This window comes from Rattus norvegicus, chromosome 11 (assembly GCF_036323735.1).
Source record: "Rattus norvegicus strain BN/NHsdMcwi chromosome 11, GRCr8, whole genome shotgun sequence".
NCBI lineage: Eukaryota > Metazoa > Chordata > Mammalia > Rodentia > Muridae > Rattus > Rattus norvegicus.
The window spans coordinates 70,558,010-70,583,354 of NC_086029.1; the positions used below are offsets into that span (position 1 = coordinate 70,558,010).

A 25,345-nucleotide genomic window follows, 5' to 3' on the forward strand; every position below is an offset into this window, starting at 1 on the left:
TTTTTGTTTTTTTGTTTTTTTTTAATTATTCCTTCATATTCAAACTTCACAAACAGTGTGAACTTGTACAATACCTCAGAAAGTGAAACTTACAAAAAAAGTGCTGGTAACATTTAAAAAAAAAACAACAAAAACCCCAAAAAACAAACATCATTCTTAGCAACATCAATTACTCTTCCACACAAAACAGAAACCTTGTAAAATTTATTTTCGTATTTTTAAGGCGTAATACTTCTGTATAAAGTATATGCAAGAGATAAAACTTCACAGTATTCCAAAATGTCACAATAATAATATAATAGTATAATGAAGCGCTACAGTTAAGTTTTCTTTTTTTGAAATTTTTTTCCTGTTTAAATAACAAATACAAGTCACAGGTAAATATACGTGAGAAAAATACGAGGCTAATATTAAATGGCAGGTAAGGGTACGGTCACTGTAAGAAAAACTGGCAGGATGTGTGTATTTAGTCTATATTTTAAAGCACTTGATAGAAAAGGCGTACGCAAGGTTTTTCAAAACAATTTTTCTGTTTGTTTGTTTAATAACTGACAACAAGAGTATAATGAGAGAAAAAAAAGGAACAAACTCCCTCTCAAAACTATTGACCTGCTCATCCCAGACCACGCCCCTGTGGGAGGATGTGTGTGTGTGTGTGTGTGTGTGTGTGTGTGTGTGTGTGTGTGTGTTGATGTGTGCATGGGTTTCTACAGTGCAGACTGAGACAGCAGTGTTCCACACCCACCTGCAAAGACAGCCATTCATCCCGTTCCTCCTGGGAAATTCTTCTTTTGACCTAATGCTCTCTCTTTCCTTGCCTCTCACTTCAAACTCTTCTTCCCGGTGCCTAGTTCATCAGTCTGAAAAGTTGCCCTCCATTCAAAATTCTCTGGGAAGTGGAAAACTGCATTTGGTGTGTGACACCCACAGAGACATCTGAAATATCACTTGGACAAATGAGTTATGGTTGTGTGTGTACATTAGGTCTGAATATACAGTGTGTGTGTGTGCACGTGTGTGTATACACAGTAGCAATTGCAAAAAGGGGACCATATTCCTTCCCACCCTAATATACAACGTGATAAGGAACATTTTTCCGTGCAGGGCAGGGTTTCTTCGAGTCTTATCACAACACTGTGGTGGGAAAATCAGAAAATGAGTTCACCTTCCAGCAGTCACCACAGTAAACGTCATTGAGAACACACGTGCTCAGGTGTCTGGTCTGTGCACATGTGTGTGTTAACAGCTAGCTATTCAGCTAACGGTAACAGAAGACAGCAGATAGCAAAATACGTCAATAAGGTGCTCAAAGAAAAAAGTGGCACCCACTCGTCAAATGGATGGCCACATTAAGGTGCTTCAAAAAGAGTTTTAAAGTTTTTATTTCAAACGTTGAGAGAGTTCTGGTTTGCACGTGGTAGTTCTGAGCCAGGCCAAGGGTTTTGAGTTTTCTGACATCTTCCTACTGAAAAGGGCTTTCACTGTGGTTGTTTTGTTCACTTGGATGTGGTCACTTGAGTCTAAAACATTTTTAATAGCCAAAAATGAAAATCAAATCATCACGACTAACAGAAAGAACTGACGAAATGGTAGAGAACGTTACTGCATTCCCATTGGATCAAGATGGTTTGTCCCAGTTTTCCTCAATTGCTAACACTGTTCCTTTTTTCCTTTGTTACAATCAATCCGTTCCTTATGAACATACAGAGACGACCGAAGTCACTGCAAGTGGCTGTTTTTATTTTTGTGATCTGCTGCAAGAGTCCGGCCTTGCTTCCTCTGCTGCTGTTTGTGTAATGAGCATCTGGGTTTGTGATGGACATTGGCTATGCTATGTGCACCTGTGTGTGCGCACACAAACACCTATACCAGTATAATAGATACACTGTATATATGTGGGCACATATAGAAGTGTGTATACATTTATACATAATATAGTGTATACTGTTTCAACTGGAGATACGCTGAACTGGGTCCAGACGCTAGCACATGTTAATCTTTCCCCTCTTCCCTCTGTGTGTTTAAACAGTCTGGAGCTTTTATTTATTTTTAAAGTGCATTTTTAATGCAGAGTAACTGTAATCCACTGATTCCTTGGATAACATTTTTTTTTTGATGAGAAAAATCTGACAGTTTTCAGCCCCAGGCAAGAGAAACCAGGGTTTGGTGGTGCCCAGGGCTGACGTGGCAGTGCCAGGCTCATGCCTGAGTGATTACTGGGCGTTCTGGACTCTGGGCACCCCAGCAGCAGCAGCAGCAGCACCGTTACGAGAAGGCAAAGATAGGAAGAAGGAAGCGAAGTTCAGAGGAAGAAGAGTGTATCTGGTGTTTGAGAATGTGTGCGTGCGTGCATGCGTGTGTGTGTGTGTGTGTGTGTGTATTCACACATACTCATATATGAGCATTACTAATCGTGATGGTGATGGGCTTGTGTAGTCCCTGTGTATTTTCAGCTAAGAGATGCCATCTAGTTCCTCCCCCTCCGACTGACTCCAATACCCGATGGCCCCCACATGTTCAGTTGTCACCTAGAGGTCCTCACTCCTGAGGCTGGCATCAGCGTTTGTTCCCATGGGCATGTGAATGCCAGCATAGAGTAGGAATAAGGCACCAGGGAAATCAAATGTTTGAGAGAAAGCAAAACCCCACTTCAGAGAGCCCCTTTGCTTGTCCCATTAACATACTGCATGTGTCACCATGTCACTCGTGTACGTGAGAGTGTGCCATACACATTTTCTGAAAGAAACTCAACCTCGAGGCCCTTCAGCACCAGAGATCTTTAGGAATGCACCCTTGTCTGTACCTCCCCACCCCACCCCACAAGCAGAAGCACCAAGTTGGGAGAATGAGGCAACTTTCCTCACCCACCTCATTGTGATAAAACAACAATAAAAAAGTCTATGAGATAGAAATTTCAGAAACTGCTCTAAAATCAAGTGGATTAGGCTGTCAGGATTCTGATGACTTGATGCTCTAAGTGTGCACAGGGCCATGTGAAGGGGTTAAAATGTTCGTGTTTAATATTTAGTGGGGGAATATGCTAAAAAAAACCAAAACTCCCAATCGATGCCTTTAATCCTTCCAACAAACACTTTCACCACCTTCTTCTGCTAAAAACAAAAAACCCAACACATTGTAAAAAGGAAGTGGTTCATTTAACTATAAAAGGGAAAAAATGAAGGCACATGATTTTAATTCAGTCCCACAATCCTTAAGAAAAATAGATTTTGTGTGTGTGTCTGCGTGCGTGTGTGTGTGTGTGTGTGTGTGTCTGTCTGTCTGTCTGCATGCATGTGCGCGCGCGCGCGTACATGCACGGGTTTTTGCATGAAGTATGAAGCCCATGGACAGTTACTAAGAGAAGCTAGAAAAGAAAATGAGAGAATTTGGGGCAGAGAGAAGAAAGGAGAAGGAAATGGAGGCCTCTCTTCAGTTTTTTGTCACTGACAGTCTTAAAATTTTGGCTGCTTTAGGGTCCAGAAAACAATTCATTTGTCTTGGTCTGGAAAGTGCCCCAGTTATAAATATCTCCAGTTAATCATGTTACAGCTTTTGGTGTTTCCCTTTTCCCTTCCCTCCAGCCAAATGATTTTTTAAAAAATATCACAGTTTTTAAAAATTATTTTTTCAATGTTGAAAAAATATGGAAAAGCTATTGAACAGCCTCAGGGCACACTGCCTCTCCATCTTCACAGTGAGCAGATGGATGGACAATCCACAGAGTCAAAGAGGAGGCGGGTGGCAAGAGCCCTTGTGCTGAGTGGTCCCTTGCTTTACCTCCTGAGGGCCGGGGCCTTCACAGCACCCGCAGCCATGTTTTCTACTTGGATCCCACCCCCTCCCATCCATGGAACGTGGGCTGCTGAGAAAGGCAGAGCCACGGTAACTGGAGGGTCTTCGAAGCAGAAGGTGAAGGGGACAGGGGCGACCCCGCCAGGCACTGTTAGCTGTGTGTGCTCTTGGCAGCCTCGCCTCTGGATGGAGAAGCTCGGCGGCCCTGGGGCTGGCAGCCGTCCCCCTCACACCTCTCTTCCTGCGACCTCTCCACCTTCACGCCTCTCAGCAGAGCTGGCCCCACGTTCCTAAGAAGGCAATGATCCAAGACAGAGAGGCAGGGCCAACCGGCTGTGTTATACAAAAAAGGGGCTATAGACAGCGGGATTTCAGAAACAAATTTAACTTTGGTTTTCCGACTTTTTCAGACCATAAAAATTAAAGCAGGGCTTCGGTGACTTCCGTCATCTGAGAGCTGTTATGTTTTCCTCATTTGGCAAGGCTAAGGCAGGGGGGGAGGGAAAAGGTTTCCCATAATTGGTTGAAGACACAGGGTGGTAAAATGCTTCCACACTTAAACTCACAGTCCAGTGTTTTTGACATTTCATAAATAGCTTTTTTCTCTAAAAAAAAGAATAAAACAAGAACAATCCCTTTACTTACTCATCTGAAACAAAATAAACAGCAGTGGGTACAAACTTCTTCTTGTAACAATTACAAAAACAACAATATAATCCCAACTTTTAACACGCATCTTGAATCAGTTATTATTTTTTTTAATCTCAAAACTGCAGCATATCCTTAAGGGCAAACTTTTCGATTAGTTTTTTTCTTTTTTTCTTTTTTTAAATAATGTCTTCACCAAAAAAACAGTCTTGTACCAATAAAATGCATTCAAAAATAGAAAATATTACACAACAAAAATATGTATCCTTCCTTTCCAAAAAAGATTCTTCACAAAAAAATGTAGAAAAAATTCCAACAATTTTTCCCTCTCCTAAACATTAACTTTCAGTCTAGGGCACAACTATTTATTGATTTAAATGTCTGCTTTTGCATAAGATATGGAAGATGCAAAACTTTACTGTATTAGGATTGTGACATAACATCCACTCCCACCCCATTCTAAAACAGAACAAAACCAGAAAAATCCAGCAAATATTAAGCAAATAATGAGCCGGCTGGCTAAGAGAAGTAACCTATGTCTCCTTTCTCTGTCCATTTGCATGTGTCAGCTGGCCTTGTACTAGGGGATGCTGGGGAAGAGAACAGGCAGGCTTCAAAAGCACTTGGTTAGCACACACAATTTCAACCAATCACTTACAGTCTTCCATGTTGTGGGCCATCACCGCTAAGCCTCAGAGAATTATGTGAATTAGCATGAGGACTGTCAGAGCACTGTGTACATTTGTGCACTGGATACATACATTTTTACAAATCCTTCTCAAGTACTGAGTGTGCATCTGCGTGCGTGCGTGCGTGCGTGCGTGCGTGTGTGTGTGTGTGTGTGTGTGTGTGTGTACGTGTGTATAGCTGAGACACATGATAAGAAGTGACCCAGAGGTCGGGTAGTATAAGGAAGGCTAGGGCACTCCCTACTTAATCTCTTCCGCATTCAATTTGCTTAGGTTTTTATTGGAACAATGAAAAGATCTTGCCTCAGAAAGGAATGGGCTGTTTCCTCTGCTCACTTTAAACCTAGGTTCCTCTTATAGTTTTCGGCACCATAGCTTACACTGTGTTTTTCTTACTTGGACAGTATTTTCCTCTCATGTGAGATATAGCTTATGTGTATATTTTGCTTGAACAGATTATTTTTCATAGCTTTTTTTTGTGTGTGTGCATGTGTGTGTCCTGTTACTTACTTGGTTGCTGGTTTTTTCTTTGGGGTTTTGTTTTGTTTTGCTTCTGATTTTTAAACAGTGAAATGTGTCCAATTTTGTTTCCAGTGCATTCAACAAAATTTAAATTAAAAGAAGAAATAAAACTTTCCCCCTCATTCTTCTAAAGGAAATGACTGATAAAGTACATTATAATAAAATCAGGCATTACCAAAAAAAAAAAAAAAGCATCATTGTGCAACCTCAATTACATCAAAGGAAACAAACAAACAAGACTTGTAGAACAGAAGCATGAAGAAGCCATGATAACATAATCCCAACTATGGCGTGACTGGCGAGCACTGGTTAAAAACAGGTAAGGCTACTCTTCGATTCCTAACAACATAGTTAACCACTGCTCTCCTGTCTTTTCTCTTCATCTTTACTCACTAGATTCTTTACATGTTTAAAATGAGCAAATTCGTTTTATATTTTTGGTCTACAGTAGAGTTACATATTAACAATATAATAAAAAGGTATTTAGGTAACAGGTGGGAACTGCATCCATGTGGGGAAATAGAAAAAAGAGCACTCAACTTGACATAGCAAATGGACCCTACTTTTATAAAAATAACAATAAATGCAATAGAAATTATACTCAGGGTAACATTAAATTGAAAGTAAGTATAGAAATTTCTATTTGGGATAATACAAACTTCTCACAAGCTATACCCTAGAATTGCAGCTTCAACATCTTTCCCATGATTCCACCTTTCCACTCTCGTTCAAGATTCAAGTGGAAATGGAGACAAAGTGAAAATAAAGGTGACAGAGGTCTGAGCCAGCCAAACTTCCACGATATCAGAGCTGGTTATCAGGATACTGGATCATCAAGACACTTGGGAAATTGTGCAGTCCTCAGGGGCTGCTCATAGTGTTTGCTTAGTTTTAATTTTGAAAGAGTTAACCAGCCTACTGATGAAGACAGAAGCCAAGGAATCAAATAGTTGTGGTGACATTTGTGAGATGAAGGGTAAGTCTTGCTGAGAGGACATGCTGATGACATGGAAGAGAGAGAAGAAACAGGTAAACGTTGGGTACTACCTGAATCTGTTTGCTGTAGCACAGTAGCCTCATGTTGACTCTAAGCATCCTTTAGGATGAGCTGTAGACCATAATGTGTTCTGGGTAAATAGGTGTCAGTCATCTCCCTATAGGCTTGAGATCCAGACTCATTGGCTTTCATAAGAGCTGGGTGGGTCTAGTTTGTCTCCACTCCCTATCACTCACCATTGCTCACCCATGGCAGAGAAGGCAATCAAAACTTTCAGGGCAGAGGCTCTCTACTAGATGTCCCTAGCTGATGGGTGATCAAGAACTTACGGTTCAGTGCTGGGGAGAAACAAAGAAAAGTAATTGTTGGATTTGGTAATAAGAAATGTGAAGTTTTCTTTAAAGAGGAAGGAGAAAAGTAGATCTAGGAAGGGAGGAAGGGGGGAGGGGGAAGAGAGGGAATGAGGGAGGGAGGTGGAGTAGTGAAGGGGAGATAATGTTATAAGAACACATTACTTTGGGTTTCCTTTAACTTTGAGTTGTCCTTGTTAATTTTTCTCCTCTCATTCAGTTGCTCCAGTTTAAAGGAGAGGTTAGAACCTAGTGCAAATACCTTCAAACTACAGCATTTCAGGGGCAATATCCTATCCCTTCATCCCTCAGACCTCTTCAGAAGATGGGGGCAATGGTTCAGAAAAGCCTAACTGAATACATGACTTGCTACAACAAGAAAGGCACTATCACAACAGATCTACTTCCAAGAAGTTCCCTTGCTGTGGCATGAACATTTCAACAATGTCAGAAATCACAGCAAAGCCCACACTTTAGTCACTCAATATGTGAATCCACTGGTGATTTCTCAACATCCTCATAGGCCACTGCCATTGGCCCTGGGCACATGGAGCCCTGGTTTGCTCTTCACTCTTACTGCCCCAATGGTCTTCTCACCTGCAATCCTTGTTTGGTTCTGAGTGATTTTGCTCTCTCCATGTTTCTGTCTACAAGCCTCCAGTCTACAGCTGTGCTCCACACAGCTTACAGTGTCAAGTAGTACTGTGCATTTTTTTTTTCCTTTTACCTTCTTATTAACCCCCTAGTCATACAGACCATCAGAAACCCTTTTACTTCAAGATCTGTAAATACCATTGTGAATGAAAGTGTACTCTGTGGACCACCGCAAGTATATCCTTAGAAAGGAGAGAAAGGAGGCTGGGCTCTGGAGAAGAAAAATCTTTGGTGACAGAACTGGGGTGGATATGCAAGTTTCAAGAAAAATGTGTCTCCCAGTACCTCAAGGAAAGTATCCAAGAATAGTTAAGGTGAGGATGTTTTAAAGGTCAACTGTTTCCTCTCAGAGCTTTGGTTGGGTGTCTCCATGTCCTGTTAGTGCTTTCCCAGCATGCATTCCTAGGTATCTGCTATGAGCTCTGATTCGGAATTCCTATATGAAGTACAGGCAATGCTTTGAGTTAGCATAGGTTAGTTCCAAATGGTCTCTACAGGGCTTAACTAGCAAGGCTGGCACTTTTCTATATATATAAAAAGAAACTCTGGCATGGAAAAGTAGACTGAGACAGCATACGGAGGAAGGAGAAAGTATCAGATTGATAACCTGTTAAAGAGGCCTCAAGTGGAAGTTTTCCAAACTAATGCCCTCACATGAGACAGTGTTCAAAGAAACTCAACATTAGCTGTTTACATGGGTTGTGATTCTTACTGAACAAGCGTTTTCAACAGCTGTCATCCGGGACTCTGTAGGAGTCCCTCAGAGTCCTCCACTTGTCTTATTCACCACACAGTCTATTGCTCTTCCTGTGGTACAAGATCCTCTTGTTAGAAATTACTAAAGAGCTGTCAAACCCCGGTTGCTTCTAAGATTAAAAAAGACAATGAATGTAAATTGAACACAGAAAAGTTGGGGAGGGGGAGCGACAACTTTTAACTTTTAGGCACTCGATCAAGGTCTCTGCTTAAGAATGGTCTAGGGTGGAGCAGCTCGTGGACTAAGAGACCTCCAACCCCTTCTCTAGTTTTCTAGTTGGCCTACTTCGTTTCAGAAAAAGCCTTTCACCTCACAGACTGGCAGTGTTTATTGCACTGTTCCCTTACTGCCACCTTACAGGGCTTTACCACATGCATGGCCTTCCTCTTTGGTTACCCAGATCTAGGTCTTACCACGATAGAAAAGTATGCGCAGAGTGAAAGGTTATCTGAACATAGACTCATGACCCCCAGGCACCCTGGGATGTGCTGCCGTGGGGAGTTTCTGTCATCTTGTGAGCCAAGATGATGACTTCATGTCATATCAGCCAGCTTCCTCACTTTTGGGGCTTATTCTAAGCTTAGTCGGAAACAAAATTGGATACTTTTCTTCTTAAATATCCTTCATTTGCTGTACTAACCCACTTCCATACAGTAAGAGAACAATTTTTTCCAGCTTAGCAGTTTTCTAGACTTGATCAAGAGTTGGCAAAAATTCCAGATTCTCACTGCCTCTGCTAAGAGCACAACAGAAATAACCGCCCTCTCTGTGATGTGCCTGGTCTTTCAGTCTTTCTTCTCTTACCTAACACACTCTCCTGGCATGATTTAATACATCTCAGTAGTGCAACGCAGTGCAGTCGCGCTTAGTGCAAACAAAACTAAACAAAGAAACAAACAAAAACAAAAAAAAAGGAGAGGGGTCGGGGAGGAGAAGAAAACTGACTACAGACTCAAAGGTCAACCATAAAAACTCTGGAAGGGGAACTAGAGCAGGCCTTGCTTCACACTTTGGTGACTCACCTCTCTGCTGCCTTGCTTGTTTCAGCTCAAAGGAGAGAAACAAGCAAGCTTGTACTTCTGTATTATTCTGTAAAACATTAAGCCAGTTGACAGAAAAGGAAGGCCTATGGTTGAGTTGAAATCAAGACTATTAGAGGAGGGACACATCTATTCAATGCAAAGGTCAGTAGTGCTTCTTAATGATCTTCTCTTGTCAACCAATTGGTGCTAAGGGAGATGGGGATGAGGGGGAAGAGAGTGGGCTTTCCTGTTTCCTAAAACTCAGTTCTACATTTAACAGTCCTGGGCCCTTCTTGGTGAGTAGCAGAATCAGTTATTTTTCAAAGATTACAAGCAGCAGCCACCTTCCATGACATCAATAGGTCCACTTTCTGGATGGGTCTCTTTCCCTCGTGCCATTCCTCTTTGATTTTTTTTTTAGATTGTTTGTTTGGTTTGCTTGGCTACAGAAATACAGATCCCTATCCACATACAAAGAAACTTGCCAAGTCCTCTCTTTTTAAAAGATGGGTTTTAAAATTGGCACAAATAACTCCATACAAAAAGGTAGAACCATTAAATACAAAGTGAATTATTATACTAAGATGCAGATCCTGTATCTTATCCTCTTCTTGTATTTTTCAGTTAAAAAAGAAAACATCTGTAGTGGAATTTCTTAGCGACTTCTTACTGCAGGTTGACAAAGTGAGTTTGGGATGGTGATAACTTGAGTGATTCTGGAGAAGCACTTGGAATGTGGTAGCCCTCCAGAGTCTGCCCCTTCAGGGTATCTGAACCCTCCCTCTGCACATGTGAATCTGCCTGACTGCTCACCTCCCCCCAACACACACACACACACACACACACACACACACACACACACACACACACACACACACAGAGCTTGAGGAGAACAGAAAGAAACAGAAAGGATGTTTGGCATCTGGGGGGTTTTAAAACAAAGCAATAGTAGATGTTCTCTGTTATGAGCTTCTTACTTGTTTGCTGTGATGGGTGTGGACTTCTGAGAGACTCTGCGTTCATCTACTCGGACAACCACAATTAGATATGCCTAAGCAAATTATCCTTAATGTATACTTTAGTAGGCTCCCCTCGAAACCTGAAGTCTAAATCAATGGGAGCAGGGATGAAATTGAATTGCTCAAACATCTTTGGGAACTTTCTCCTGACTCTACTGCTGACTTCAAGCCAAGATGTGTCCCATGAAGAGCAAGGAGTTAAATTGCTAGCTTGGTTTGTAAAGGTTCCCTAGCTGTGAGCGAAAGCACTTCAAACTATTGTAAACCCTTATCGAAGCCCTAAGGGTCTGTTTTTGGTCATCTGGATGCACACATCACATGTGTCCTGGAGGGCAGGTGAGGTGCAGACCGGCCAAGGATTTCTATAACCTCTTCAGATAGTCTTGATAGCATGGAGAGAAGCCATGAATCACAGAGGACTATAGTTGTTTTAATTCTCAGAACCATCACACAGAGAACACTGACAGGACCTGTAAGATCATTCTTTGGTAACCCGGAGATGGGTTTTAGGATTTTAGAATTGAATTCTATTTAAGTCCATTAAGTTATGCTGTCCCTCCCCACCCCACTTCCCTTCTGTTCACTTAATTGAAATTGCACTTACTTCCCAAATTTGAGCCAAAAATGTAAAAATTATAGCACAAAAGCCAGGTTATAAAATGATGCCAAGCTATCTGTAGGCCAAGCTGAGCCACACATCGTACACTCTGACAAGGGACTATGACCCTTTGCCTAGTGTTAATCTGGTGTCTTCCTCTTTTGCGATGCTGGGCGTGGATAGGTGAATGCTGGCAGCCTGGAGATTTCCTACTTCCTACCATCTCAGTGCCAGGGATGGGCGTTAGGAATAAAGTGGAAGTGGATGTTTCCATGTCTAAGACCTTAGGACCATAGACAGCTTAAAGTGACCACAAATGAAGTCCCAACTACCGTGAAAATAGGTAGATCAGATCATCTGAGTATCTTACTGATGCTTCTTCTTTTTCTTTCTGGGAATTCTCTTCTAGACACTCACAAGAAACATCCAAATTAAAGAAAATAAGTTTGTCCCCAGCTTTAGTTAGGATTTGAGGGAGCAACAATGATCTGAGTGTAGATCAATGGCTTTCATCAGTGGTCAGCTCCATTCTTTGGCCCCAGACCTGTTAGTTTAGGTAAAGATTGCTTTTCCTTCAAGGACTATGTTCTGTTTTAACCAGTCCATCCCCAAAGTGCAGAAATAATTTCTCTTTTCAAAGTTCTAAGCGATAGCAGAAAAGACTTCCATGAGAAAGGACACCTTGATGGGGGAACTGAAGGCTTTCCTAAGGGGCAGGAGACTATTGAGGAGCAGAGGAGAGTCGCCTGACGTGCGGGGACAGCATCAAATCAGAGAATTAAAATACTTCCCTAGCTTGAGAAGAAAGACATAAAGGAAAACAAATCAACAAACAAACTATAAAATACACATTCCTCCAGTTTCAGATTTCTATGAAGTTATAATTATGCTTAAATCAAGGTTCACAGATAGCAGACACTGTTTTGATGTGTGAAAGTATTGTCCCTTTGCTTCGCCATGTTTCACTTTCTGTGAAGGAATTGCACCCATGCACACTTGTCCTAATGTCCAGTGCAGAAAATAAACTTGTTTGCTACCAGCTTCAATTCCAGAACATTTCCTAATCTATATTCACAAAAACTAAAACTATCTAACTGTAAAATGAGATGCAGGTTTTCTGAAATGTGTTGGGGAAGGGGTATGCACGATTTTTTTAATAGATAAAAGAAGAAAAAAAACCATTTCCTAATCTCTCAGATATATACTGTAGTGTTTCTGACCATTATTTTTGCTGCATTAGTTACTGTCCGGACTGTCGGTGCTCTTGACAGGTGTCAGCTTGCAAAAACAGGAGGCTCGTGAGCATGAAAATTCACAGCCTGGAGCCTCCAGAATATTAAACAGGATTTAGACATTCATCTGTGACTTAAGAGGTTTTGGTGAGAAATTCTGGGTCTTCGGGTTGGATCGCTTTGAGAACTTGAAGGAAGAACGGCAAGAAGGCAGCCTGGATCAACTGGCCCAACTGAGATCTTCCTGAGCCAGCTCTCTCCCATTCCACACTGTGCTTGAGATGACAGTGCTTGGTGATTCAGAAGAGTGGTCTATGCCTTCAGAAGGCAATGCCGATTAGAGACAGAATACTTTCTAAAGAGATGGCAGGAATCCCAATGGGAAAAGAAAGACTTGAGGGTAAAACTTGGTGAGAGGATGTGAGAAGGATGAGTTGGTCTTCAGTGATGCGGGCATTGGCCTGGGACACTGTGGCTTCCTGCTAGATGCCTACCTCAGGAAGGCTTTTGAAGTTGACATTTATCTCACTGCTCTCTGTGGGAACTGATGCTATAAATTGGTTTAAGACAAAATCTGAATCAAGCTTCAAGTCAAGCAATAATACATTTTTCATATTAAGTGTGGATTCTGAGTGTCAAGGTAGAGCGAGTGTCAAGGTGAGTGTCTGTGTGCTCTGAATTGTCTCAGACTCCCCATCCTCAGATAAGCAGAGAAGCAATGCGGTAACACACTGAGTAGGGCATTGTGCTTAAGTGTCACTGTGAAATGACATTGCAAGTATCCCCAAAAGGAGACATCTACAATGACTTCAGTCTTTCACCAGTGGTCTGGAGACCACACAGCTATAATTGGAATGAACCCTAGAATTATGGCCAAATAACATAGTATGTATTTATAAACTGAGTACTGTACTTATAATTTAATATAGTACCCATTTAGTCTTATTCTTTTTAAAAACACATTATGCTTATATCAATATTTGTTGTAAAATAGGTATTTCATAAACTTCATAGATCCTTTTATTCCTTAATAAATTATCCCTCAGAGTTTCAGACCAACCAATATTTGGCTTTTCAAAGTGTAATATACATCAAGAAATTCTCCCAAGCTTTTCTTATAGTGTGTTTGAGTGGAAGTGACTTTTGGCTTGAATAGAAACTAGAGTTACTTTGAAATGGTATCTCTTTCTTTCAGACTCTTGTAAATTTAGTATCTGGCAAACATAGCATTATCTAAATATTAGCACAAGCAGAAATAATCAACATGGGAGCTTTTTTCACCTCCCTCAGAAATGGTCTACTCATATCAAGAATCTGAAAACTGTGGTATTAGAAAAAGAAAAGACAATACTTATCTTTGGTTAATGTAAAGGTGAGAGGAATTAATGATCTCAGCGAGTACCGGTGACATTTAAAACTCTGACTCAGGTCCTCCTACTCTCAGGAGAGACTGACAACCTTTAAAATCTGAAGCTGAAACGAAGACATGCTTCATTCTGCCTACGAGTCTCAAGTTTGTGAACTCATTTAAAGAAAGACACCAAGAGTGGTAGGAGAAATTCACCAACAGTTAGGGGTCATAATGTAAGATGGGGGGGCAGTGAAAAGATGATTGGGTAGCTCAAAGTTATCTTTAAAAAGAAACAAGAAATAAGAAATTTGGTAAGAAAAAGAAATGAAGAATATTGGAGTTGGGAGATCTACCTTGTACCTGATCACCGAAGGGACAGTCTCACTACCACGCAGTTCACACTCAGGCTTCCCGACTGACATGTCTTCATTGAGAACAGATGCTACATAAGTAGTTTCTTACTAGAGTCTGGTTTAGCATCACCACAGGAGACTAAGAATGGAAAGTTCCTCAATGGATGTCAGGCTTTACAAGAGGAGGATGCCAAGGAGAGTTTGGATGGGTTGGGGGCAAGAGACACATGGGATAGGCACAGCAGAAGTCAATGAGTCTTGAAGATAGTGACTGGCAAGGGAAGACTGAAGGAGAGGGGTATGTTCACGTGGAGAAGCCTAAATATTGGTCCGTCGTGGGTGAGGTTTTTCTGTTGAGTTTTATGAAAAGCTGTCATTATTTGGTCCTGAATATAGAATGTGGAGAGTGAGACCAGGATCAGCTGCCTTGATTCTGATTTCCAGGCTTTCAGTGGAAGAACTGGGGCAGCTGAAGAACCTTAAAAAAATCCCCTGGAAGTTCTTCCATTAGAAGACAGGTATGTGATCTCTGAATGCCCTATGGTGGCCTGACTAAAGAAGAAAGCAAGGGAGATGCTAAGGGCCAGGTAACCAAGAGCCACCCACTTACAGATTCCGCAGGCTGAGAATGTCATATATGTTTTTGAGTTCTGTCAATAAAACGTTCCCAGAAATGTGGTATTACTTTAAAGTAAATCTCCTGGGGAAAATCAGCAGTGTAGTATTGCCAGGATGCCTCCAGGGAAATGCTGAAGACTAATGAAAACAGCGGCAAGCACGGGGAAGAGAGAGAGCAGGCCCTGCAGAATCAATCTGAAAACCAATGTTTGAAGATACAGTTAGGACAGCAAGGCATTTCCTGTTTTTGCTTCTCACCAAAGCAGCCCTATGGAAATGCAGCTTGTGACAGTTGGTCAGATCGTGTGATGGACAAGCAGCTTCCTTGGTTATTTTCTTTTGAAGCAAATACAGACGGCAGCAGTCCTATACGGGGAGATCACAGATGTGATCATATGTTCTTCTGTTGTTTTTCTGATGTTAACGGGGTCAGAGAGACAAGATCATGGGGAATATGAACTTCTTGGTATTAGCCACAGCAAATTAAGTTTAAACAGTTTTCACTTTACTACGTGTGCTATGTATGAGCTTAAAAAAAAGTTCTAAAATCTCGTAAAGACAACGCTGAAGCTGATAATACAAAAGGCAAAGGAGAGCAATAATGACCATTAAATGCACCAGATTAACTGCAGCAGGTGGCGATGGTGATACATGTGAAGAAATAATATTTCAATCAACTGATGATCATATGGCAGATTCAAAGTTAAAATGAATATAATGTAATATACTTCAATATAGAGCTGTTATATATAATGTGTATGTTCTAGGTTTCAGAAACACTGCAATGTAGTGTATTGTACTTAAGTAAGTATACCTAAATAGTAACCATAGTCCTCCACAGAGTCACTAGTACTGTGAATTAAAACAATAAAAACAAAAAAACAAGAAATGAACTTTTTTCCAGTAAAAAGAAATTCCTGTGGTTACGGTCACAGACTTCTTTTGGATACAGAAAGACAATATACATTTTTAAAGTAATAAACAACAACAAAAAAATAGTTGCAAAGGTAAGTAGCCTTACTGCATGAGGGAAGGTAAAATGTCACTAAAATACATGAGGAACAGAGAATCCTCTGAATTCTGTAAAGCAGAAATAATCTAGATATCAAAAGGAAGGAAGGAAGGAAGGAAGGAAGGAAGGAAGGAAGGAAGGAAGGAAGGGAGGGAGGGAGGAAGGGAGGAAGGAAGGATGAAAGAAACTGCCTAGTAAAAGAGGGGCATGGGAATGAGAAAACTAAATCTAACTGTTTCCAGGTCACCAAGCCATCAACCTGTGAAAGCTAAGTCCAGTCATAAAATATTCTAGCATACATTATGCTAGAATAGCATTCTACTTTAATGTCTGACGTAGGCAAGAGCCACTGATTCTTAGAGACTGCCCTCAAGATGCTCCCTGATATTCTGTTGGTTTGCTAGACATGGTAAATAACCCATCCTGGAAAGACTTGGGTGAAGGCCACACTGGTTTCAGGAGACACAGCTTGTGAATGGTAGTGATGTTCAGTGATGATGGTGCAGGCAGCACCAGGGAGCTTCAGTTTGGGAGTGGGACTCCCACGTGGTTCCTGTGTGAGTGTGTGCACATGCCGGGAACTGGGACTTCATGCCTGGGACTAGATTTATCTTTGATCTGTAGACCATATTCCTTCTCTAAAACCTCGAAGGTTCTAGAGAGGACCGGAATAGCCTTTGAGCTCCAGCTTAATCCTGGGCTGTTTGGATGTCACCTGCTTGGCTAGGTACCTCTCCTCTGGGAGTCTTGTGAGGTGCCATAGATGGCTCCCTCTGGTCTGCTTCTGGTTGAGTGTGTGTACTCCACACTCTTCTGGAGGAAAACAGCCTGTCCCTGTGGGTTTGCTGTGGAGCCAACAAGCTGCCTTTGTTTCTCCCAACTCTGAAATGCTACAAAAAGCAACAGAGTGGGCAGGTGACTGCTTCCTGGGAAGAAAGCCATGAGTCTGACACAGTGGTAGAAGAGGCAACTGTATACAGGCACCAGGAACTCTGCCGTGTGTGTGCTTCACTTGAGGATGCACACACACTCAGACAACATAAATAGACACAAACATACAAATATGCACGGTCTTGTGCACACCCATGCGCGTGCGCACACATACACATTCACCACTAAATCCACAGAAGTGTAGCATTTGTTCAAGTTTTTCCTCAAGGGGCTATACACAAACTACTGCTGGTTGGGCTCTTTCTAAATGCTCTAAAGCCTCATCACAGATATTGATGCACCCAACCAGGATAACAAAGCAGAAAGCAGGTACATGCATGGTGTCAGGCCTTTGACTCTAGCTAAAAATTCTCAAGCATGTGCTGCTGTCAGTGGAGACTATGAATGAAGTCTTGTGGTACAAGCGCCTCACACCATGTGTGCACAGGGATAAGGTGCACTCACACACAGACATTCTGGACAGCAGCTGTGACAAACTGGATGGGTTAAGCCACTTTTGTTATTAGCATTTGTGTGCAAACAACAGCTATGCTTTGGGCTATAACAACTGTCGCAACAGCAGTAGAAACAGATGTCTCCTGTGGGGTTCTTTTTCTCTATGCCTTAGGAGTATCAGGATCATGTAAGCACTCTGAATCAAGAAACTCCTCAGTCTGAAAGAGACCCAGGGAGAGCCTTGGACTGTTTTCAGGCATTGCTGAAGCTAGGACTTCATGACTAGGGCTAGAGTTTGTCTATGATTTGCAGATTATGCCTCTTCATTAAAGACTTGAAAGTTTTGATTTTGCATTTAAACAGAGGCTCACAAGACAAACCCAATGCACCCCAAAACTAAGGTGGGACAGAGTGCAGCCTGTACTGTTTGACTCTGAAAGCTGTGTTTGGGATGGGGCTCCCTGTTAAGGAGACATCTGTGGGCCCCCCAGGCACCCGTGACTTTGTTTAACAAGGTTTGTTCCTCAGCAACATGGTTATTTTACATTCAGCCTCGACCACCAATGAGACAGAGCAGACAGGATATGGCTGCTTCCTGCAAGCAGCTGGTTCCCCTGCAAGTTTGGTGGCTCCCAGGAAGTCACTGTCCCCATAGTCCTCAGTCATGGATAGAGCTTATTTTTGTGATTATGAAACCATTAAAAACCAAGAAATGTCTCTATCTTCACCGCCTTGTGTGTGTGTGTGTGTGTGTGTGTGTCTGTCTGTCTGTCTGTCTGTCTGTATGTATGTATTATGTATGTATGCTTTTCTTCAAGGTTTCTTACTTAAGGCAATAATCTACAACCTAATGGTTTCTTGTGAAAGTTCCTTAGCTGTGGTTATGCCAGGAGTCTGTGGAACATAGATGGCCTAAAGAAACTCTGGGTAAAGGGCAGTTGTCAGTAAGCCATATGTTAAGACTCTTGCTCCAGTTCTGGGCCTTTTTTAGTCTTCCTCCAGTGAGGAGGAGACATAGAGTTCTGAAAAATAACCCGTGCCCTGCGAGCCCTCCCTTTGCCTCTTCCCTTACAGAGAGTGGAGACTAGCTCTATGGACCCAGCAGCACTCCAGGCACCAGGTGATGCGCATCCTTTTCTGCAGTGCATTCGGTATCCAAGCAGAAAAGCATCTTGGGAAACTTAGGCTTCTGGGGCTACTTTGCTTGGGTTGATCATCTTGCTACCCAGGGTTAGAAATGCTGATGCTCTGGTTAGTAACTGGTGCAGTTATAGGAACACAGTCTGCTTCTGCCTCTGCCTGGTGTGGAGGATTAAGACGCACTGGAAATGATAACTCCGCCCACAAAGCCCTTGGGAACAGGGACATATTTTCACTAGCTTCTGGGGCATCCTGAGCACCAGCGCACAGGTTGCTGTTTAAAGTTTGCCCCATGCCACCTATTTCCAGGGCACCTAAGAGAACAGTCCTTTTTCTTTATGAAAACATGAAGAAGGTTGCCAGGGTTCCAGTTGGGAAGTTATGACCAGCCCCAGAAAGCCAGCAGCTGGGCCAGGTCAAGTACTGTCCCCTCCCATTAGACTGGGAGTCCAGAGCTGGGAGGCCCCTGGGTAGCTTTGCTTTTTTTTTTTTTTTAAATCTATCCAATGGGGAGTCCATTGAAATTCTAGTGTCCCCTTTCTTTTGTTTGTCACCAACTCACATGGTTCTGTCTTTAGTGTCCTATTTTTCTTTTCTGTCTTTAAAAAAAAACCCCCCCCGGGAAGGGGGGGTACAGAATTGGCCATTTAAATAAAGTTCTTTTCTAGTGAGTAAAGAGGTTTCTCTGAGCCAGAAATCACTCAAAAGAAAGTCTGCCGACCCTACCCATGGAAAAGGCTGGAGGTTTCCCTAAGTACCTCTTGCCAAACTTCCTAGCTTTGTGATTGGATGTTTTCTGGTTTGGTATTGTTGGGTACTGAATACATTTTGCAATTCTTTTGTTCTCCTCCCCAGAGCTTCCATTACCCTAGACTTCAACTCATTACTAAATTAAAGAATTCTTTTTAGAGGGTTTCTTTTAAGAGTCAGGTCACAGCAGAAAGGGCACCACCCTCTCTTCTCTTTCCTCCCCAGGGTATCTCCTGTCTGCTCCTGGGCTACAACCTTTTTGTTCCCTTAGCTGCAGCTGCCCTGGTCAGAGCAGAACCTGCCAGATGTGATCTTCTGTAGACCCACACACCTCCGATGGCTAGCCCTACTAATCAAGCCAACCCCCTCTGCAACATCAGGGGAAGACTCAGAACGGGCATATCTGCTATGCATCCTTGCCAGGCCTACCTCCTTGCCATCATTCCTCAGGACAGTGGTGTTGGAGTATCTGGAGGATTGCAACAAGGAATTTTCCTGGGGACCTGAGGGGTTTGTTGAGGCATACGCTTCCAGTTTAATTTCTATACTGAAAGAAAACACTGCTTTGGGGCATAAGCAGGCCACATGATGGTGGATGGTGTGTGAGAAGGAAGCACACGCAGATGCTGACAGGAAGACTGACACGAAACAGGCGTGCCCAGAGGAGACTCTTGCTGCCCAGTCTCAGACACATGAACTCCCTGTTCATGGACTGAAAAGAGCTTTCTTGGTCCTTACATGATATTATGACATACAATAAAGTTTCTCTTACAGAGAAAAAAGGCAAGCCCAAGTCTTTCTAAAGCCAGCAGCTCCTGTGACCTCCTAGGTAGGGGAGAGAGGAATGGTAGCATCTGGGGCATGAGCCAGAATTACTTAGCATCCTAACTCCTGGCAAAAAGAGCTTGGGTGAGAGAGCCTGCCGAATGGCTGTGAGGACAGTAAGTTTACAACGGTGAAAACACTTCTCTAAAGACTTTCATTTAGGAATACTCTGTGTGTGTGTGTGTGTGTGTGTGTGTGTGTGTGTGTGTGTGTGTGTGTGTGTGTGTGTTTGTCTCAATGTTTTTTATTTTAGAGCTGAATCATATCCTTTAGTTGTAATTAATGTCCTTTGGGGGGCTATATTTTATACAGTTAGGTGCTCTTTTTGTACAAATGCTGGTACTCTTTTGTTTTTTGTATTTAACAAATTCCTTGTTAAAGTCATAGATTGGTTAAAAAAAAATTTAAACTAGTATTCTTTTGCATACCAGTTCCTGTTCCCTAAACTTCTCAACAGGCCTTCCGCCTGGAACACCTGCTTCCATTGTGTGTGAGCGTGTGCACGTGTGTGCTTGCACACATGTGCAAGTGGTCCTGAATACCAAAAGGACCTTTTCTGTTTGTTTGTTTTCTAGTTTTAAAAGAACTGATAGCATCCCACCATAAAAACTGTAGGACTGAAAAGCAAATAATGGCCCTGGTTCTCACCGTCTCTTTCTTGTGGCTGTGAAACAGTGGGCAATCCTTGAAGCACGGGTAACTCTCGAAGCAGGTGCAGACTGGCTTCTCCCCTACGACCTCGGGCAGCTGGAAACCAGCCCTCGAGAGGCCCGATGTGCCGCACTAGCACTAAGGAAGCTTCACCGGTTTGGAGCTCTGATGCCAATCGAGTGTCCTTTCAATTCTAGAAAGCAGTATTTTAGGTTGGGAGATGTTGGGGGTGGGGTACAGTAGGAGTGAGCCTGCGCAGTAGGACCTAACCAAGAATTTCACAGGGATCTCCAGCCAGGTTTTAAAAGGAGATCTTCCCTTTATAAGGAAAGGATGTGTCTCAGAGTTTCAAATCACCTGGTGTCTTTTTTTTTAAACACGCTTTACAATAAATACTAGATTTTGAACCCAGTTGCTTAGCTTTTTGACAATGGAAAAATCAGCATTAAGACAAATGGGACTCTTTCAGACGTCATAGCAGATCGAAGTGTAACCTAATGGCACGCAAGACTTAAGTCTTCCCAGGAACAGTCTGACTTCTGACTACTTTACTGAAGTTTGACTAGAGACACTACTTTGAATGTTCTCCCATCAACAGTGAAGATAACTGAAACTGGGCCTTGGCTTTCTTTTACTTGCTTTATACGATGAGTGATTTCATGTCTTTTCCCCTCCAGATTAAGAAAAAAATAATCACAGCGTTCCTTCTTTTTTTCCTGATGGGTTAAAGGACTCAGATTTTTTGAACTATACAAATGACTCCATGACGTCATTACTTAATGCTCCCTCTATTGGTGGTAAAGAAACATTAAGTCACTCCTGACTTGGAATATTAACAACAGCAAAAACAGCAGGACGTAGGGTAGGGAGAACTTCTGCGTTTCTGAAGCTAATTTTTAAAACAGGTCACACAAGTTCTTGGGTGTCCTCTTCTCAGTCATCACGATAAGTGATACTCAGTAGTCAGTTACCCATCCAAATCCACACTACAACTTCTAGCAAAACATCCACTGAATTAAGCACCATAAGACCAACTTCAACGCCACAAATACTCCAGCTGCACAAACTACTAAACATCACAAAGAACTTATGGAAAGATCCAAGTCAACCAGTTGTCTAAAATATATTAATAAAACCAATTTAGTCATTATAGAGTTGCTTGCCTTGGAAAATTTCCCCTCATTTGCTGCATTTTTTTCCTTTTTTTGTAAATAAAACGCTAACAGGAAAATTCAGAGGAAAATTGAATTAAAATGTAGAACAATTTAGAAAAGAAAATACCCTTTCTTCTTTCTAAAAAAAAATGTAGTTTTGTGTTTTTATATTGTTGAAATAGTTATTTTTCCTTTTAAGTATGCTAAAACATGGCCAGTCATGAAATTACTTAGCAAGTATTAGCTAGGTTTAAAAAGTCCTATTTTTTTTAGTTGGAATCCCTTTAGGACATTGTATATAACTGGAAAATCTTATGATTTCTTGATCAAGACCAAAGAGAGAAACCCCAACTAGAAAGGGCGGCATCTGGGATGATGCTGGAGATTCCTGGCCTTCTGAAAGCTGGATGTTAGCATAGAGAAACTGTTAATTTCCAAAAAATAAAATAAAATAAAATAAAATAAAATAAAAGGGTCAACAATCAACTAAAGAATGATCATCCTACTCAGCCCTGTCAGCCATGATGGAGAGAGTCAGAGGCTGTGAAAGGAGAAAGGAGTTTTGGCATCAATGCACTGTGGCTTGTAACAGGCTTCTCGTAGTGATGCTCACACAGTGGAGAGGTGAGGAGCAGGGTAGAGGCATGTGGATTCCTTCTCCTGGCGGATCATAAAGGAAATGAACCCCTAGTCAAGATCTCTAGACCACTAGTGTTTCACCATAGGAAAAAGCAAGGTTAATGGAAACTCTAGAATCCTAAGAGCTCAGTGAGACGATGGAGAAGTAAGAAACCTGCTTCTAAAAGAGCACTTCCCTCCCGTGACAAAGGACAGAATTCTAGACGGACGGTGATACTCAGTGGAGCCCCTTAAGCTTGCTACAAGTCAAAGATCTACGCATCAAAACAGAGCAGCAGTCGAAATTACAGCAGGGCGGGCGGGCCTCGGAGGCCCTCAGCAACCCAGGCAATACTTTAAAATAATAAAAACTAAGAAAAAATATGAAGAAAATATCCTTCCTCTCTTTCAAATATAGCTTTAGTTGCCTTTTATTCTTTCTATCTGGAAGCAGTATCGCTAACCTTAACAGTCTTGACTTACCAAAAAATATATATATGTGTGTGAGACAAAGTAAAAGAAGGGGGCGGTGGCAGTGTATGCAGAACAAAACGAGAAAAAAAAATCACTTTAACAATCTCACTTTTTTGTTTTTTTTTTACACAAATACTGTTGTAAATATATTAAAAAAATCAGCATTCTATCTGGTAAACATCACTTTTGCCCCTCTATAAATTTTTGAATTAAAAAAGCCTCAAGAACTTTTACGGTTCCCCCCACCCTCCATTTCTCTTTCCTTTTCTCTTCCACAAGAATATATCCTGACACTTTTTTTTTTTGCAAAGATTGTTGGAAATAATCCTTCTCTTGTACCTAGAAACATAGGTGCAAATCTGTAATCTTTGTTTTATCTGCATTCCTGCCTTTCATGAAAGTCCCTCTGGATTGTGCTGAGGCCGGGGCTCAGCAAAGACACTGAATAAATACGATGGCCACTGTTGCTTGCTGCTCATCCAAGTCTTCCTGGTTCTGCTGAAAGGGGCGGGGATGCGGAGGAGGTGGGCCAGGGTGTGTGGACCAGGCGGGTCTGGGGGAGAAGCCTGCCACACAGTTTCCCTCACACCTGGCTCCCCGCCCCATCCCATCCCAGAGCCCTTTAGTGAAATCAGACAACGCAGTAGGTGGAAACAGCAGGGCCTTTCCTCTGGGTTTTCAACCAGAAGTGATATTCCACAGTTTAAACTGCTTACTGTGAAGTCCAAGTGGCCAGAATTGTGAAATGTCCACTGAAACACTGTGAGCGGTGTACTTAAAGACAGCAGGCCTTTACATCTCGTAATAAATTTTGTAGTGCTCTTCACGAGTGGAAAAACAATTTTTCTTTTTTAAACATTTTTTAAAACTTTTTTAAAAGATTTTTTTGTTTTTTGTGTGTGTGTGTGGTTTTTTGCTTTTTTTGTTTTATTTTTTTGTTTTGTTTTTGTTTTTTTTTGTTTGTTTGTTTTTTTTTGTTTTTGTAAAGAAGGGTTGTATTTAGAGGCCAGTAGCTAGAGATCCAACCAGTGGACCTCTTGAAGCACTACCAGGCCTTAAGGCCACCATCCAAGGGAGACTGGGAAAAGTATTATCCACCCAAGCCCCCGGAAATGTAATGTACCAGCAGGCAAAAAACAGTTCTTCATGTAGTACAAAATGAAACGGAACAAAAACAAAAACAGAAAGTAAAAATGAAACCAAAACATTTCTTAAATTCTAGTGCCATAGCTTGTTGTCTGTCTGTTTGTTTGTTTATTTCTTTTGTTGTTGTTTTGTTTGGTTCATAAGAAAGAGAGAAAGGTACTACTTATCCGTCAGACACATGCATCCTCATGTGGTCGTTGAACTGCTCGATTTGGTCAAACTTTGCTGGGCAGACGGAGCAGACGTAAGTGGTCCCCTCTGTGCAGGCCACCACGCCTGGCGGACCCGCGCGGGCACCTGGGGGTGTGCCTGCTGGAGGGGTCCCGTTGCTGGCGCTGTGCAGGGCCACATGTCGCTCCAGCAGGGTCTTGTGGGAGAACTTCTTTTTGCAGATGTAGCACTCATAGGACTTCTCCCCGCGGTGCAGGCGCATGTGCACATTGAGGGAACTCTTCTGGGTGAAGCGCTTGTTGCAGATGCTACACTGGTATGCTCTCACTCCTGTGTGTGTCACCATGTGCTTGATAAGGTAATCCTTCAAGGAGAAGGAGCGCCAACAGATGCTGCACTGGTGGGGCTTCTCACCTGGTGATGTGGGAAGAGACAGCAAGCAGGACAGAACAAGACACGACCAGAGTGGGAGAATGAGAGACAGAAAAACAAGACAACAAAAAAGAAAAACAAAACAAAAACAAACAAACAAAAAGTAAAAATTGATTGTTTCGTGGATCATCTTTGATTGGAAAGATCTAGGCCTCTCTGGCCTCCTTTTCAGAGCAAGCTTGTTTTAAGAATGCCAGGAGAGTCTAGAGTTTTCCATTTCCCCATGACCAAAAACTGCTCTCTTGTTAAGAAACAACATTCAACCACCCAACTCTTCAAAGGCCATCTGGAGGAAAAATCAATCAAGAGGCTACTTTTGTAAAAGTCATTCCCAGTACCATTATTAAAGATTTACATATTTCCAGTTAATATTAGCAAACAAATGTAAGAATTAAGAGAACTGGGGTTTGCTATAATCATTGGGAAGTACTGGCCTTATGATTCTTTTCGGAAAGTCTCCAATTTCACTATTCAGTCTAGTGAATGTACACATTATTGATGATAGGCCTGGGCTGTAGTTGATAAACGTCTTCCTGAATGGACTGGCTATTCTGTGTTGACTGCACTATTCTGCAGATTGGCTCCACTGGCTGTGACAGTTGAATAGATGGTGGACAACCAGTGAGTCTTGAGCCTTGTTCAAGCATAGGCATCTACACACTGTGCGCCATCATAACAAATCACTGAGAGTCTCTGAGGTACACCATCCTGCTTACCTCACTGTGATGGTGTTGACATGAATTACATATGGACTCACTTTGCAGACCACCAAGGGCGGTGTGGGAATATTTGCATGGCATTCTTATTACAAGGCTACATCCTCCCCCATTAAATGGTTCCATATGTTTTTTGAACTTTTAGGTCAATTTCTAAAATAGTTTTTTTCTGTCTACTTTTTTTCTTAGCCAGCTGGCACAGCCCTTTTTTCTTGTGTGTTTACTGCTTTGTCTGCCATTGGCTCTGAAACCAAGTGATCTAGCAAGT

At 42.0% G+C, this 25,345-nt stretch overlaps 1 protein-coding gene and 1 non-coding gene across 2 annotated transcripts in view; both read right to left on the bottom strand.

Moving 5' to 3' along the window:
* Window positions 1–25,345, bottom strand: part of Zbtb20 (zinc finger and BTB domain containing 20) — a 739,030-nt gene continuing 713,685 nt past the window's right edge. The window contains 1 exon segment of the mRNA NM_001105880.2: window positions 1–24,343. Coding sequence (NP_001099350.2) covers window positions 23,922–24,343 — 422 coding nt within the window. The 3' untranslated portion in view covers window positions 1–23,921.
* Window positions 1,850–1,945, bottom strand: Mir568 (microRNA 568). Its single transcript, NR_032745.1, has one exon. It is a non-coding gene; the product is annotated as a microRNA 568 (primary transcript).